At 42.2% G+C, this 16,735-nt stretch overlaps 1 protein-coding gene across 1 annotated transcript in view; it reads left to right on the top strand.

Annotated features, from left to right (window-relative positions):
* Positions 1–16,735, top strand: part of LOC126190765 (cadherin-87A) — a 699,820-nt gene that overhangs the window by 489,200 nt on the left and 193,885 nt on the right. The window contains exons 6-7 of the mRNA XM_049931292.1: positions 2,760–2,888; positions 3,718–3,843. Coding sequence (XP_049787249.1) covers positions 2,760–2,888; positions 3,718–3,843 — 255 coding nt within the window. The remainder of the gene's footprint in view (positions 1–2,759; positions 2,889–3,717; positions 3,844–16,735) is intronic.

Here is a 16,735-nt window from a genome sequence, read left to right as displayed (position 1 = left end):
GACAGCGTGGACGTGAACCGTATGTGCAGTTGACGGACTTTGAGCGAGGGCGTATAGTGGGCATGCGGGAGGCCGGGTGGACGTACCGCCGAATTGCTCAACACGTGGGGCGTGAGGTCTCCACAGTACATCGATGTTGTCGCCAGTGGTCGGCGGAAGGTGCACGTGCCCGTCGACCTGGGACCGGACCGCAGCAACGCACGGATGCACGCCAAGACCGTAGGATCCTACGCAGTGCCGTAGGGGACCGCACCGCCACTTCCCAGCAAATTAGGGACACTGTTGCTCCTGGGGTATCGGCGAGGACCATTCGCAACCGTCTCCATGAAGCTGGGCTACGGTCCCGCACACCGTTAGGCCGTCTTCCGCTCACGCCCCAACATCGTGCAGCCCGCCTCCAGTGGTGTCGCGACAGGCGTGAATGGAGGGACGAATGGAGACGTGTCGTCTTCAGCGATGACAGTCGCTTCTGCCTTGGTGCCAATGATGGTCGTATGCGTGTTTGGCGCCGTGCAGGTGAGCGCCACAATCAGGACTGCATACGACCGAGGCACACAGGGCCAACACCTGGCATCATGGTGTGGGGAGCGATCTCCTACACTGGCCGTACACCACTGGTGATCGTCGAGGGGACACTGAATAGTGCACGGTACATCCAAACCGTCATCGAACCCATCGTTCTACCATTCCTAGACCGGCAAGGGAACTTGCTGTTCCAACAGGACAATGCACATCCGCATGTATCCCTTGCCACCCAACGTGCTCTAGAAGGTGTAAGTCAACTACCCTGGCCAGCAAGATCTTCGGATCTGTCCCCCATTGAGCATGTTTGGGACTGGATGAAGCGTCGTCTCACGCGGTCTGCACGTCCAGCACGAACGCTGGTCCAGCTGAGGCGCCAGGTGGAAATGGCATGGCAAGCCGTTCCACAGGACTACATCCAGCATCTCTACGATCGTCTCCATGGGAGAATAGCAGCCTGCATTGCTGCGAAAGGTGGATATACACTGTACTAGTGCCGACATTGTGCATGCTCTGTTGCCTGTGTCTATGTGCCTGTGGTTCTGTCAGTGTGATCATGTGATGTATCTGACCCCAGGAATGTGTCAATAAAGTTTCCCCTTCCTGGGACAATGAATTCATGGTGTTCTTATTTCAATTTCCAGGAGTGTATATTGGCTGAAAGAGCATATCCTAATTTTTTATGACATTGCGTAAAGAATAATGTTTATGCACAAATGACAACATGTTAAACTGCCACTAAGTCCTTGAAGAAATTATGAAGTTCCTATATATTTGCATTTTTGGACTTATTTAAATGTCCAGTCAGTAATTTCACTGGTGGTCATGATGTAAATTTTAATGGCACAACAGTTTTTATGCAATGATCTAAGCATGACATTGCAAATGAACATCAGTTCTAATGTAAGAAGTATACAAAGAATAAGTTTGAGACCAAATGTACTTGTCATTTTCAAGAAAATCTAACACTGATTGTTGTTGTTGCTGCTGTTGTTGTGTCATCAGTCTGAAGATGGGTTTAATGAAGCTCTCCGTGCTAGTCTGTCCTGCACGAGCTTCTTCATCTCTCTGTAACTACAACAACCTACATTCATTTGATCCTGCTTACTGCATCCAATCTTAGACTCCCACTGCAATTTTTACCCCCACACTTCTTTGCATTACGAAATTGATGATTCCTTGATTCCACAGGATGTGTCTTATCCACTGATAACTCCTTTTACTCAAGTTGTGCCATTAATTTCTTTTTCCTCAATTTGATACAGAGTCTCTTCGTTAGTTCCTTGATATACCCATCTTCTGTAGCACCATATTCCAAAAGCTTGTATTCTTTCCTTGTTTGAACTGCTTATCGCCCATGTGTCACTTCCGTACAAGGCTATGCTTCAGACAAATACTTTCAGAAGGGACTTCTAATATTAAAATTTTTATTTGCTATTAAAATTCAGTTGTTTTGAAAATTTCTTTTTGCTATTATCAGTCTGCATTTTACACCCTCACTATTTATGTTGTATCACTTATTTTGCTGCCCAAATGGCAAAACTTATCTTGTACTTTTAGTGTCTCAATTCTTAACCTGATTCTATCAGAATCACCTGATATGATTTGGCTGAATTCTGTTACTCTTTGTCTTACTTTTTTGATGTTAATTTTATAACCTCTTTTCAAGACAGTATTCGTTCCATTCAATGGCTCTTACAAGTTCTTTGCCATGTTTTTTAGAATTACAGTGTAAGCAGCAAACTGCCCAGTTTTTATTTCTTCTCTCTGAACTTTAATTCCCTTTCCAAAGTTCTGGTTGGTTACTTTCACTCCTTGCTCAATACACAGATTAAATGTCATTGGGGAATCTATACCCATTTTTAAAGTTGTTTGTATCTATCATTAAAGTCGTGTGTTTTTATGTTATTGTAATGTATTGTGCCAATAATTCAGAAAAGGTATATAATCCAATTAGAAATATAAGACTTTTGTTTTAAATTTCTGATTTCTTTCATGAATATGCTCACTATCAGAATTTTCGAGAATTTGATTGTTACCTCATGAATGTCAAACATATAAGTGTACCCTTTGTAAGAAATATTCTCTTCTGTAATTTTTAGTAAAAGTTTGTTCTTATAACTGTTTAGGTAAATGATAGTATAAAATAATATGTGAAATTAACACATATACCTCTGTGTATTAATTATTATACTCTTGATGATAGTACTTACATTGAGTGCCCTTCCTTGTGACAGGTAAATGACACCCTGAAGCTGTTTGTGACACTGGAAGATGAAGTGGAAGATGGGAATAACAACATAGTTACAGTGCCAGTCACCATCATCATTGTTGATGAGAACGACAATCCGCCAGTTTTTATAGGTGTAAGTAGATATATGGATATATGTAGGCAAGACAGCAGACCATTGCCTGAAATTTTGTCTTGGAGAGAATATGCTTTTAAACTGTATTTCTATGAAAGTGATCAGTGTCCCAAGATACGTGCAACATAAAGTGACCAGTGAATTTAAATATCAATGATGTAGAAGATAATCTATCCACAGATTGGGAGCAGATACATATATATACATGCCTGTGCACACACACACACACACACACACACACACACACACACACACACACACACACAAGGGGCTTCTTCTTCTTCTTCTTCTTCTTCTCCTTCTGGAACCAAATAGAATAAAAGAGACTGGGAATGGTTAAGGATACAGGGAAAGTCACCCATGACCCCTGGCCAAGGAAATTTACTGGAGGAGACAAAAGGGGAAAACAGATGGCTATTTAAATAACATATGTCATGAGAAATAACTGCCTGAAATTCAAATTCTATAAATAAATTCTTCTGGAACTGTGTATGTTGATTTGACTGCTTCTTTAAGTAAGAAAACTTTATTTACTTTACTCTTCACTAATTTGAAATTCTGTCAACTATAGCCAGACTGGAAGTTTACAAAGTACACTATGCTCATACTTGTGCAGTTTGAAGTTGTCCTTTATAAATGATTTTTAACTGATTTTATGTAATCAGCATTAAAGTTTTCTTTTTCTGTTTTCATAAGTGTTACATTAACACAAAACATAGAAAATGAAAAAACTAATAACTAAGTGATTAAAGTATCAATCGCTTAGTTATTAGTTTTTCATTTTCTATGTTTCTCACAGGAACGGTATACCAATTCTTATCTTTTACAGGAGCCCTATGAAGTGGTCGTTCCAGAAGACACACCTGTGGGTAACACTGTCTTCAGTGGAATTCAAGTTGAAGATCCTGATGTGATCGGTGAAGTGCTAGAAGTGACGTGCCACAATCTTCCACAGGTATAAAAATCTTGTAATTGTAAATGACTAAGAAATAATTTATTTATAGTAATCTCTGTGATTTACATAATTATTAGAGTTTCCCCATGCTGGCAGACTCGGAGGTAAAAACAATAGATTCTATTTCAGAACTAATTATATTAGGCATAGCCTCTTTTGGCTTTATAGGTAATTACCAAGGCTATCCACTAAAATGCTTAGAAATTTTAGAATTTTTATTATAAAATGTTCAGTATTTTTACAAGCAACTGGCTTTCTCAATGAATACAACTGATAATACAGCTTTGTACATAGGCAAATGCAAATCTACTCATATATTAATTACATACATTGTACAAATACATGCACATTTACAAATACAAATACAGATATTTACAAATACTTATGGCTCCTCAAAGCACAGTTCTTGTAGATCATTCTCCATGAATTTTTCCATTGAGTAGAAGTCATGCTCTTTTGGTCAAGTTTCCAGAACTTTTTAAATCTTTTGTAAGAGAGTCAAGGTCACTGTTTTTAGCAATTTGTTCAAGAATTTCAAGTTCATACATTTATGCCTATTGTGAGTGTGAGAAAATTTTGAGTGTGGTAAGTGTACCTTGTGGCTATTTCTTGTCTTATGAAAATGAACATTATTTCTTAGTCTACGTTTGTGTATTTTATTTGACATAATTTAAAGAACTATAGAAGGAGAAGTTCGGACTGTCATAATGTTAAGTGATATGAACTGCTTTGCACACATTTCTCTAGGAGACATACATGGAATACACCTTATGGGTTTCTTCTGTTATTGGAAAATGTAAGCTGACTCTGATGCTTTTCCTTACGATGGTATCCCATGGTTCACGTGTGAGTGGAAGAAAGTGTAATAACAGTACAACAGCAGCTTGTAACTGACATTTTGCTTTAATTTGTAACAAAAATAGTACTCTAGCTAGTTTGCTGCTTAAGTAGTTTATTTGTCCAGTCCATGCAGGGGTGCCTGCAGGTTTTCATGTCACTACACGCATTATTTAGTAATTTTGATGACATTGTTATCTGCTCATCATTTTCTCCTACTTGTTTCTACAGTACAGTTTTAGGATGCGGCTAGTGTTACACAGATAAAAAACATTTAACAGGATAGTTACAGTAAAACCTGTTTTTTCATTCCCAGATTTTACATTTTCCCTCCCTGTACGTTATTTTCTGCTGGTCTTGTAGTGAGCATTATTCTCTCAATTAACCTGCCATCAGAAATTTTTTATGGATAACATTTCCCATATTTTGTACTTTTGAACCACTGCCACAAGCTTCAACATTATTTTCCAAATCAATTTGTGTGTAAACTACATCATGTTACCATCGCGGACAAGCTGTAGGATATTGCAAAATATAGAACAGTACAGTTTGTTTGAGAGTCTAAATCATTTTCGGTTCTCTGAGAAATGTAGGTGACATTTTTAGGGACACTTTCAAAATGTTTCTGCAATGTTTTATGCCTTACTGTATGCTATACTGCAATAAATCATCAAAAACAGCACTTTAATTTGTTCTTCTTTTTAAAGGGAAGTCACCTGTTTGAGATATTCATTCTGTCGGTATTATGAGATGTACTGAAGCTGTAAAAATTGAGTGATGGAATGAGTAGGAAAGCAGTGGCCAACTTCCTGGTAAATGTGAGAAGAAAGCACCAAACACTATGCAAGAAAAACTGATTTCATCTTTGTACAATTAGTTTTTACTTTTTCAAAATTGTCACTGATGAGCTCTTTCACAGTCATATTTTGTTTGTCATAATACTAGAAAAAATTAGGTGACTTTTCAATTGCATTTTGATGCCTTTTGAAATTCATATGTATTTGGGTAGATCACATAACTAATGAGGAGGTATTGAATAGGATTGGGGAGAAGAGGAGTTTGTGCCACAGCGTGACTAGAAGAAGGGATCAGTTGGTAGGACACATTCTGAGGCATCAAGGGATCACCAATTTAGTATTGGAGGGCAGCGTGGAGGGTAAAAATCGTAGAGGGAGACCAAGAGATGAATACACTAAGCAAATTCAGAAGGATGTAGGTTGCAGTAGGTACTGGGAGATGAAGAAGCTTGCACAGGATAGAGTGGCATAGAGAGCTGCATCAAACCAGTCTCAGGACTGAAGACCACAACCACAACAACAACAATATATTTTTGCAGATTCATGAAACTTTTTGAAAATGTTGCAAATTATAATTGTACTGTGATGAATGTAATCCATTATAAGTGGCCACAGCACCACACACAATTTACAAAGCGTACAATTAACAGCTTTAGAATAAACCCGCCATGGATATAACCACAGCCAGTTAGATCAAAATGTTCACCTTACAACATCTTTGTTACTCTTGAAATTATAATGTTTGTCAGATTGCCATGGATTCAGTAAAATCTCCAATAAAATCTTGCACTTTAGGGAATCATCCTTTTTTTCCCAACGTAATTTCTGACATCTGAAATTGTGTGGAATGCACCCAGGAGATGTTTTAGATTAGGTGACTCTCCATCGAACACAGATAACGATAGCTCTAGGAAACCAAAAAGTATCAGTGTAAGACTGAAAGAAATGCCTCCCAGAGGTGAAAATATTAAACTCCTAATGATTAACTGCCGAAGCATTTGCAACAAAGTTCCAGAATTTGAAGTACTCATGAAAAGTAGTGAAGCTAACATAATACTAGGTACAGAAAGCTTGTGTAACCTAAAATTGATAGCAGTGAGATTTTTGTGGAAAATTTCAATGTATATCGAAAACATAGGCAGATGGGAAATGGAGGTGGTGTATTTGTCACAGTAGACAAGAAACTCAAATCCACTGAGACAGAAATTGAAACTACTTGTGAGATTGCCTGGGCAAGACTCAGTGTCAGGGGTAGGCATAAAATGATAATTAGAGCCTTTATTGCCCACCAGACTCATCTCCTGATGTAACTGAAAATGTTAGAGGAAACCTCAGTTCACTTGTATATAAGTTCCCCAATCATACTGTGATTGTCACTGGAGGCTTTAATCATCCAACAAGTAATTGGAAAATTACTTGTGGTTGGTGTGATAAGACATCCTGTGCAACATTACAAAGTGCCTTGTCTGAAAACCACCTAGAACAGTGAGTTAGGAACCTCACTCATGATGAGAATATTTTGGACCTACTGCCAAAAATAGACCTGACCTCTTTGAGAATGTCCACATTGAATTCGGTATCAGTGATCACAATGTGACCAAAATGGTACTGAAACAGAGGATGACAGACTAAAGGCCTAAATACTAAATGTCTTTTTCCAAAGTTGTTTCACAGAGGAAAATTGCACTGTAGTTCCTTCTCTAGATTGTCGCACAGATGACAAAATGGTAGATATCGAAATAGATGACAGAGGGATAGAGAAACAATTAAAATCGCTCAAAAGAGGAAAGGCCTCTGGACCTGATGGGATACCAATTTTACACAGAGTACGCGAAGGAACTTGCCCCCCTTCTTGCAGCGGTGTACCGTAGGTCTCTAGAAGAGCGTAGCGTTCCAAAGGATTGGAAAAGGGCACAGGTCATCCCCGTTTTCAAGAAGGGACGTCGAACAGATGTGCAGAACTATAGACCTATATCTCTAACGTCGATCAGTTGTAGAATTTTGGAACACGTATTGTGTTCGAGTATAATGACTTTTCTGGAGACTAGAAATCTACTCTGTAGGAATCAGCATGGGTTTCGAAAAAGACGGTCATGTGAAACCCAGCTCGTGCTATTCGTCCACGAGACTCAGAGGGCCATAGACACGGGTTCACAGGTAGATGCCGTGTTTCTTGACTTCCGCAAGGCGTTCGATACAGTTCCCCACAGTCGTTTAATGAACAAAGTAAGAGCATATGGACTATCAGACCAATTGTGTGATTGGATTGAGGAGTTCCTAGATAACAGGACGCAGCATGTTATTCTCAATCGAGAGAAGTCTTCCGAAGTAAGAGTGATTTCAGGTGTGCCGCAGGGGAGTGTCATAGGACCGTTGCTATTCACAATATACATACATGACCTGGTGGATGACATCGGAAGTTCACTGTGGCTTTTTGCAGATGATGCTGTGGTGTATCGAGAGGTTGTAACAATGGAAAATTGTACTGAAATGCAGGAGGATCTGCAGCGAATTGACGCATGGTGCAGGGAATGGCAATTGAATCTCAATGTAGACAAGTGTAATGTGCTGCGAATACACAGAAAGATAGATCCTTTATCATTTAGCTACAAAATAGCAGATCAGCAACTGGAAGCAGTTAATACCATAAATTATCTGGGAGTACGCATTAGGAGTGATTTAAAATGGAATGATCATATAATGTTGATTGTCGGTAAAGCAGATGACAGACTGAGATTCATTGGAAGAATCCTAAGGAAATGCAATCCGAAAACAAAGGAAGTAGGTTACAGTACGCTTGTTCACCCACTGCTTGAATACTGCTCAGCGGTGTGGGATCCGTACCAGATAGGGTAGATACAAGACATAGAGAAGATCCAACGGAGAGCAGCGCGCTTCGTTACAGGATCATTTAGTAATCGCGAAAGCGTTACGGAGATGATAGATAAACTCCAGTGGAAGACTCTGCAGGAGAGACACTCAGTAGCTCGGTACGGGCTTTTGTCAAAGTTTCGAGAACATACCTTCACCAAAGAGTCAAGCAGTATATTGCTCCCTCCTACGTATATCTCGCGAAGAGACCATGAGGATAAAATCAGAGAGATTAGAGCCCACACAGAGGCATACCGACAATCCTTCTTTCCACGAACAATACGAGACTGGAATAGAAGGGAGAACCGATAGAGGTACTGAAGGTACCCGCCGCCACACACCGTCAGGTGGCTTGCGGAGTATGGATGTAGATGTAGATGTAGATGTAGTTTGTGGCAACAATGATAAGTGAAGTACACAGGACACTAAAACAAGCATAAAGATATATGTTCTTCAGTAAACTAGGTAAAGTATCAGTAGTGTCATATCTCAGTGAGGAATTTGAAACTTTCAGCACATGGCAGGAGCATGTAGAGAAACTATGGCTCAACTTTGAAAGAATAGTTGATCATGCACTGGATAGAAAGGTACACAGTAGAACAGTTTATAATGGGAGGGACTCTCCATGGTACACAGTCACTGTAAAGAAACTTCGAAAGAAACGGAGGTTACTGCATAATTGGTGTAAAACAAAACATAGGGCTATAGATAGAGAGATACTGAACGAAATTCATTTGTCTGTCAAGAGTGCAATGCCTGATGCCTTCAGTGACCACCATAGCAGAATATTATCAGAATATATTTCACAAAATCCAAAGAAATTGCGGTCATACGTAAAGGCTCCTAGTGGCACCAAAGTTAGTATCCAGTCCCTAGCAAATGAAACAGGAACTGGAACTGAAGATAGCAAAGCAAAAGCTGAAATGGTTAATCTCATTTCAAATGCTCCTTTACAAAGGAAAACACAGGAGAATTGCCCTAATTTATCCTTGCACCACTGAAAAGAGGAGTGAAATAAGCATTAGTGTCAGTGGTGTTCACAAACAGCTGAAATCATTAAAATTGAACAAAGCTCCAGGGCCTGATGGAATCTCTATCAGATTCTTTACTTAGTTTGCAGTTGAGCCAGCCCTTCTTCAAACTGTAATCTATCATAGATCCCATGAACAAAAGTCCATGGACAGTTCTTGGAAAAAAGCACAGGTCACACCCATCTACAAGAAGGGTAGTACTAGTGATCCACAAAACTACCACCAATATCCTTCACATTGATGTGCTATAGAATGTTAGAACATATACTGAGCTCACACATAATGAGGTATCTTGAACACAATGACATCAATGCCAGCCAGCATGGATTCTGAAAACATCAGTCATGTGAAACCCAACTCACATTCGCACTTTTCTCACGTGACATATTGAAAGCTTTGGATCAAGGCAGTCAGGTAGATGCAATATTTCTTGCTTTCTTAAAAGCATTTTATTCAGTATCACACATACACTTATTGTCAAAAGTACTATCATATAGGGTATCAAGTGAAATTTGTGACTGGATTGAGTACTTTTTGTTAGGGAGGATGCAGCATGTTATCTTGGATGGAGAGTCATCGTCAGATGTAGAAGTAACTTCTGGTGTGCCCCAGGGAAGTGTGTTGGGAGACTTGCTGTTCGTGTTGTATATTAATGACCTTGGAGACAATATTAATAGTATCCCCAGACTTTTTGCAGATGGTGCAATTATCTCTGATGAAGTACTATCTGAAAGAAGCTGCATAAATATTCATTCAGATCTTGATAGGATTTCAAAGTGTTGCAAAGATTGGTAACTTTCTGTAAATGTTCAGAAATGTAAAATTGTGCACTTCACAAAATGAAAAAAAAACATAGTGTCCAATGACTGCAGTATCAATGAGCCACTGTTGGAATCAGCCAACTCATGTAAATACCTGGGTGTAGCACTTTGTAGAGATACGAAATGGAATGATAATAGAGGCTCAGTTGTGGGTAAAGCAGGTGATAAATTTTAGTTTATTGGTAAAATACTGGGGAAGCGCAATCAGTCTACAAAGGAGATTGCTTACAAATCACTCATGTGACTCATCCCACAATATTGCTCAAGTATGTGGTAAGTGTACCAAATAGGACTAACTGTGGATATTGAATGTATACAGAGAAAAGGGCAGCACAAATGGTCACAGGTTTGTTTGATCCATGGGAGAGTGCCACAGAGATACTGAAGGAACTGAACTGAGCGACTCTTGAAGATAGACTTAAAGTATCCTAAGAAAGTCTACTAACAAAGGTTCAAGAAAGGGCTTTAAATGATGACTGTTGGAATATACTGCAACCCCCTATGTATGACTCACATAGAGATCATGAGGATAAGATTAGAATAATTATGCACACACAAAGGCATTCAAACAATCATTCTTGCTGCACTCTGTATGTGAATGGAACAGGAAGAATGCCTAATAACTGGTGCAGTGGGACGTAACTCTGCCATGCGTGTCATGGCACTGCACACGTAGATGTAGATCAGAAATGCGGACCAGGAGACCACTATCCTTTTCATGTAAGGACTGGAAACTTGCACAGATATTGGTGAGGCCTACATTTTCTTCTTAAGTCTAATTATTGAGATTTTTAATAGAGATGTTTGACTGATTCTTTTCTTGTGATATTTTATCACAGTTAGTATATTTTTCAATTCTCTCACTTTCATTTTCAATAAATATTGGAAAATTTTCTAACTACAAGCATGTTTTTTCCGACAATGCACATTCCTCAGTTTAGAACCTCTGCTTAAAGACTGTGAAAAGGAAAGTTGCTACTGACCATATAGCGGAGATGCTGAGTCGCAGATAGGCACAACAAAAATACTGTCACAAATATAGCTTTTCGCCAGTAAGGACATTGTCATAATTAGATCACAAACACACACATACACACTCCCACAAGTGCAGCTCACACTTTTTGTCTCAGGCAAAAAAGTCTCAGGCAACTGAGGTCATCTAATTTTGACAAAGGTCTTTCTCGCTGAAAGCTATATTTGTGACAGTCTTGTGCCTATCTGTAACTCAGCATCTCTGCTATATGGTGAGAAGCAACTTTCCTTTTCATGTTATTGTTACATTCCATCCTGGATTTTCCATTGTTTGATTTCTGCTTAAAGACTCTCATATACTGCAATAGCTCTAAGATGGTTAAGCAACATTTTTCACACACATTCATACAATGAGATTTCTTGAATAAAAATGTAGTAATTTTAAATGATTATCCTTTTAGTAATTTCAGTTTCAATCTCATATAAAGTTTTCCATTACTCTTGTAAGTCTCTTTACATATGTTTTTGTTATAATGTCAAGTTTAACACATATATTTCAGAACGACACAACATATATAAGTCACAGAGTAAGTTGACAAGCAAGACTTGTGTACACGTTAGCATTCGAATGAGCACTGAGTCCCAGTCTAGCGGCCGCTGCTCGGCTGGCCGCTTAGGTGGCGCAGCTGCTGCATGGCTGGCAGACAGCGCCGCACGTAGAGGATGCGCGTAATTGCGCGGGGGCGCTTTGAATGATCAGCGAGTCACAACACTTTGATGGAGGTGTCCTGGAGATGGCTAACGTCCATAGGCGCTGTTTGACTCGCCGTAAAGTCTCGAGGAGGAGGCTTCCCGTACGGACGGAATCTGCTGGGGCCCCATGCACCAATCTGCCCGTTGCGGCAAGTCCAGTTGATATGACAGGAGACATGGGCGATGTGTCGGCGTCCGTTGGAAGAGGAGGCGAGTAGATTTGCTCTGACAGAGGATGGTCATCCGGTTCCTGCATGGGCACATCTCCTGGTGGCATCCGTTCTTGTGCTGGCGTCGCGATGACGGTGAGAGGGCTGCGTTGTGAGTATTGAGAGATGCCAAGATCCTAAGCGTCAGGTAGAGCCAAAGGTGGTGTAGTGGCATTCGGAACAGGCGTTGCTGGCACACGAGACCGAAGCTGGTCCGAATGACGCACTGCAACACCTGTGTCCGTCTGGATTTCATACAGGCATCTGCCACGGTGTCTTAAGATGCGGCCCGGGCTCCATTTTGGCCGCCTGCCATATCCCCGTACCCAGACGAGGTCGTCGGCAGTGAACCGGCCAAGTGAAGGCACCCGCGGCCGTGAGGTGGAAGGCCGCAGAAGATGAAGTAGCATGCGGGGCTGTCGGCCATGTAAGAGCTCAGCCGGGCTGTGGTCGCCCATGGGGGTGAAACGGTAAGACGCCAGAAGCTGGAGAAGCGCATCATCATCAGCAGCAGAAGAAGTCAGAAGTTTCTGCATCTGAGCCTTAAATGTGCGGACCAGTCGTTCAGCCTCACCGTTGGATTGTGGATGGAACGGCAGGGCAGTGACATGCATAACGCCGTGACGAGCACAAAGATCCGCAAATTCGGAAGAGGCAAATTGCGGATCATTATCAGTAACAGTAGTGGAGGGGAGGCATTCCAAAGAAAAAATGCGGGCGAGAGCACTGGTGGTTGCCGCGGTGGTAGGCGACGTGCAACGGACAATGAAAGGAAAGTTAGAGTAGGCGTCAATTACGAGGAGCCAATAAGTACCTAAAAAGGGTCCCGCAAAGTCAGCATGAATGCGCTCCCATGGCTTCTCAGGCGAAGGCCACGGTGACAAAGATGACTTCGGGGCAGCGGCCTTGACGCACAAGGGCCACAGGCAGCGACCATATGTGCTATTTCAGAGTTGATGCCAGGCCAGTACACATGACGGCGCGCCAGAGATTTTGTGCGAGACACACCCCAGTGCCCTTGGTGAAGGAGGCACAAGACCGAAGCACGCAAAGACGCAGGTACCACAACACGCGGCGAAGCATTGTCAGTGGAGAGGAGGATAACACCATCCCTAGCCGTGAGGCGGTAGCGCAAAGCGTAGTAGTTCCGCAACGGATCAGAAGTCTTTGTGGACGGGCGATCTGGCCAACCCTTCTGAATACAGCATAAAACCAGGTAGAGGGTAGGGTCAGAACCAGTAGCAGCTGCCAGCCTGTCCCCAGTGATGGGGAACCCGCCCACAACCCGTTGCTCGGCAACATCCAGGTGGAAACTCAAAAGTTCGTCCCTATCGAATGCCTGATCAGGACCCATGGGAAGGCGAGACAGAGCATCAGCATTTGCATGTTGAGCCGTTGGCCGGAAATGAATCTCATGATTGAAATGAGACAAGTAAAGAGCCCAACGCTGCAGGCGGTGTGCAGCCTTGTCGGGAAGTGACGTTGATGGATGAAATGAGGAAACAAGTGGTTTGTGATCCGTAACAAGATGAAATTTTGAGCCATAGAGAAAAACACCAAACTTATGAAGAGCATAAATAATGGCCAAAGCTTCTTTCTCAATTTGAGAATACTTTTGTTGGGCATCCATGAGCGTTTTGGAGGCATAAGCATTTACAGTGGCTTTGAAATCGCCACAGAGATGGCTTAGCAACGACAATGACAGGAGAGGACCACTCACTGGAAGTGACAGGAAGCAAGACCCCTGAAGTAGTGAGACGATCCAACTCCCGTTTTACCTGATCATGAAGGGCCACAGGAATGGGCCGAGCCCGAAAAAACTTAGGCCGAGCAGTGGGTTTGAGCGTGATATGAGCTTCAAAGTCGTTTGCATGGCCTAACCCAGGAGAGAAAAGGGACGAAAATGTCGTCGACAAGGAATCCAGTTGAGCATAAGGAATAGCACCAGAGACAATATTGACAGAGTCATCTATGGAGAACCAAAAAACGCGAAAGGCATTGAAACCAAAAAGATTTTCTGCGTTGCTCTGGTCGACCACAAATATGGGAACAGTGCGAACGACGGATTTGTAAGATACCTCAGCATTAAACTGTCCCAAGAGAGAAATCTTCTGTTTATTGTACGTCTGTAATTGCCGAGTGACACAGGTGACAGGAGTGGAGAACCCAACTGAAGATACGTCTGAGAATTAATTATAGTGGCAGCAGAACCGGTATCCACTTGCATACGAACATCTCGACCAAGGATTTGGACAGTGAGGAATAACTTCCCTGAAAGGGAAGAAGTGCAATTGACAGACAACACAGAATCAGACTCAGCATCATTTTCATGAACATCATGTATGCGGTCGGGTTTGCAAACGGAAGACACATGACCTTTCTTTTTGAAATTGTGACACACAGCCCAATGTTGGGGACAATCCTCGCGTGAATGTTTCGTAAAACACTGCGGACATGAAGGAAGTTGCCGGGGGTTTTGCTGCAGTTTCTTAGCTGGTTGTTTACGGCTAGGCCGAGGCTGCGCGTGGGAGTGCACTGCGGCCACGTCGGCTGGCGGGGACGTGCCACACGTGTCGTCAACAGTGCACAGAGGTTGTATTTCCCCGACATCACCCCACGCCTCTATTTGCGCCCCAGCGGCTCGAGAAATTTCAAAAGACTGCGCAATGGAGAGAACTTCATCTAGAGTCGGATTTGCCAACTGAAGGGCATGTTGCCGAACTTCTTTGTCGGGCGCCGACCAGATAATAGCATCCCATACCATGGAATCGGCATAGGATTGTTCGTAAACGTCAGTAACAAATTGACACTTTCGACTGAGGCCGTGAAGTTCAGCAGCCCAAGCGCGATAGAATTGATGTGGCTGTTTTTGACAACGATAAAAGGCAACATGAGAGGGTACCACATGCGTTTGCTTTTGAAAATAGACAGACAGAAGTGAGCACATTTCAGCAAAGGACAAAGACGCAGGATCCTTCAAAGGAGCCAATTGTGACAACAACCGATACATTTGAGGTGAAATCCAGGAAAGGAACAGAGACTTACATGGTTGTTCGTCCGTGACATGAAATGCCAAGAAGTGCTGTCGAAGACGGTTTTCATAATCAGACCAGTCTTCCGCCGTCTCGTCGTAAGGAGGAAAAGGAGGTATAGCCAACGATGAGAAATGCCCCGCATTTGACGCCGCGACAAAATCGCGAATCGCCACTGTTAGAAACGTTTGCTGTTCAAGGAGATTTTGCAATAGTTGCTTGACAGGAGCCATGGAACCCTGTGGGTCAATGGTGAAAAGGAAAAATCCACTACCTCGTCGCCAATTGTTATTACGTCAAGTTTAACACATATATTTCAGAACGACACAACACATATAAGTCACAGAGTAAGTTGACAAGCAAGACATGTGTACACGTTAGAATTCGAATGAGCACTGAGTCCCAGTCTAGTGGCCGCTGCTCGGCTGGCCGCTTAGGTGGCACAGCTGCTGCATGGCTGGCAGACAGCGCGCACGTAGAGGATGCGCATAATTGCGCGGCGGCGCTTTGAATGATTGGCGAGTCACAGCAGTTTTATATACTTTTTATGTACTTTTATTGATATTTTCAGGTCATTTTAGTAGTAATGTTCCAGTATTTTAAGTCATAAAAACCCACCTCATGAGTTTACAGCTCCTTTTTCATGTATGATTGATAAACTAAATTAATTCTCACTAACCACAGCCCCCAAGGTACAGCTAAGGGCACCAAACCCCATAGCCGTGCTGCTGTTGAACACTAGTTTTCCCAATGCTCAACTGACTCCAAACCTACACTCTCCTTCTGGTGATTACCAACCATATCCTCAGACACTATTACTTCTCCTTTGAAGGCATCATTTACAAGCAGACCCATGCTACAGCACTGAGTATGTATCCAACCTATGTGAACTTATTCATGTTCTATCTAGATGAATTGTTCATCTGGTTCAGATTCATTGATGACACCTTCTTTATCTGAACTAATGGAGAAGACACCTTATCTACATTCCTCCTGAATCTCAATGCCTCCACTGATAGCTTCACCTAATTCTCTTCAGCCCAACAAGCCATTTCAGATGTGCCTGGGGCCTCACTAAGGCCTTCACAGAGGAAAATTACCCTTCCCACCTTTTCCAGGAACAGATCTCCCATCTCTTGTCTCCCCAGTCAGCTACCATCAAGCACATACTCACTGTCCAGACACAAAAGAGCCTCCATTACTCAGTTCTGTGCAGCACATAAGCAACTGAATCTTGTTCTCTGCCACAGTTTTGAATACCTCTTGTCATGGCCTGAAATGAGAAATGTCCTTTCCACTACCCTCCCACCCTTCCCACAGAGACGTTCAACCACCCACTTCTCTTATGCGATATCCATGTCTGCCCCTATTCTATTCCTGCTCCTGAACCTTTGCCCATGGACTATATCCCTGCAATAGACCTAAAGGCAAGTCCTGTCCAACATATCTTCCCATAACCACCTACTCTGTTCCTGTCACAGGGATCTCCTACACTATCAAAGGCAAGGCCACCTGTGAAAGCGGCTGTGTGAACTATCAACTTAGCTTCAACCAGTGTTATGCATTCTA

Source organism: Schistocerca cancellata, chromosome 1 (assembly GCF_023864275.1).
Source record: "Schistocerca cancellata isolate TAMUIC-IGC-003103 chromosome 1, iqSchCanc2.1, whole genome shotgun sequence".
NCBI lineage: Eukaryota > Metazoa > Arthropoda > Insecta > Orthoptera > Acrididae > Schistocerca > Schistocerca cancellata.
This window is presented reverse-complemented; position numbering and strand designations above follow the sequence as displayed.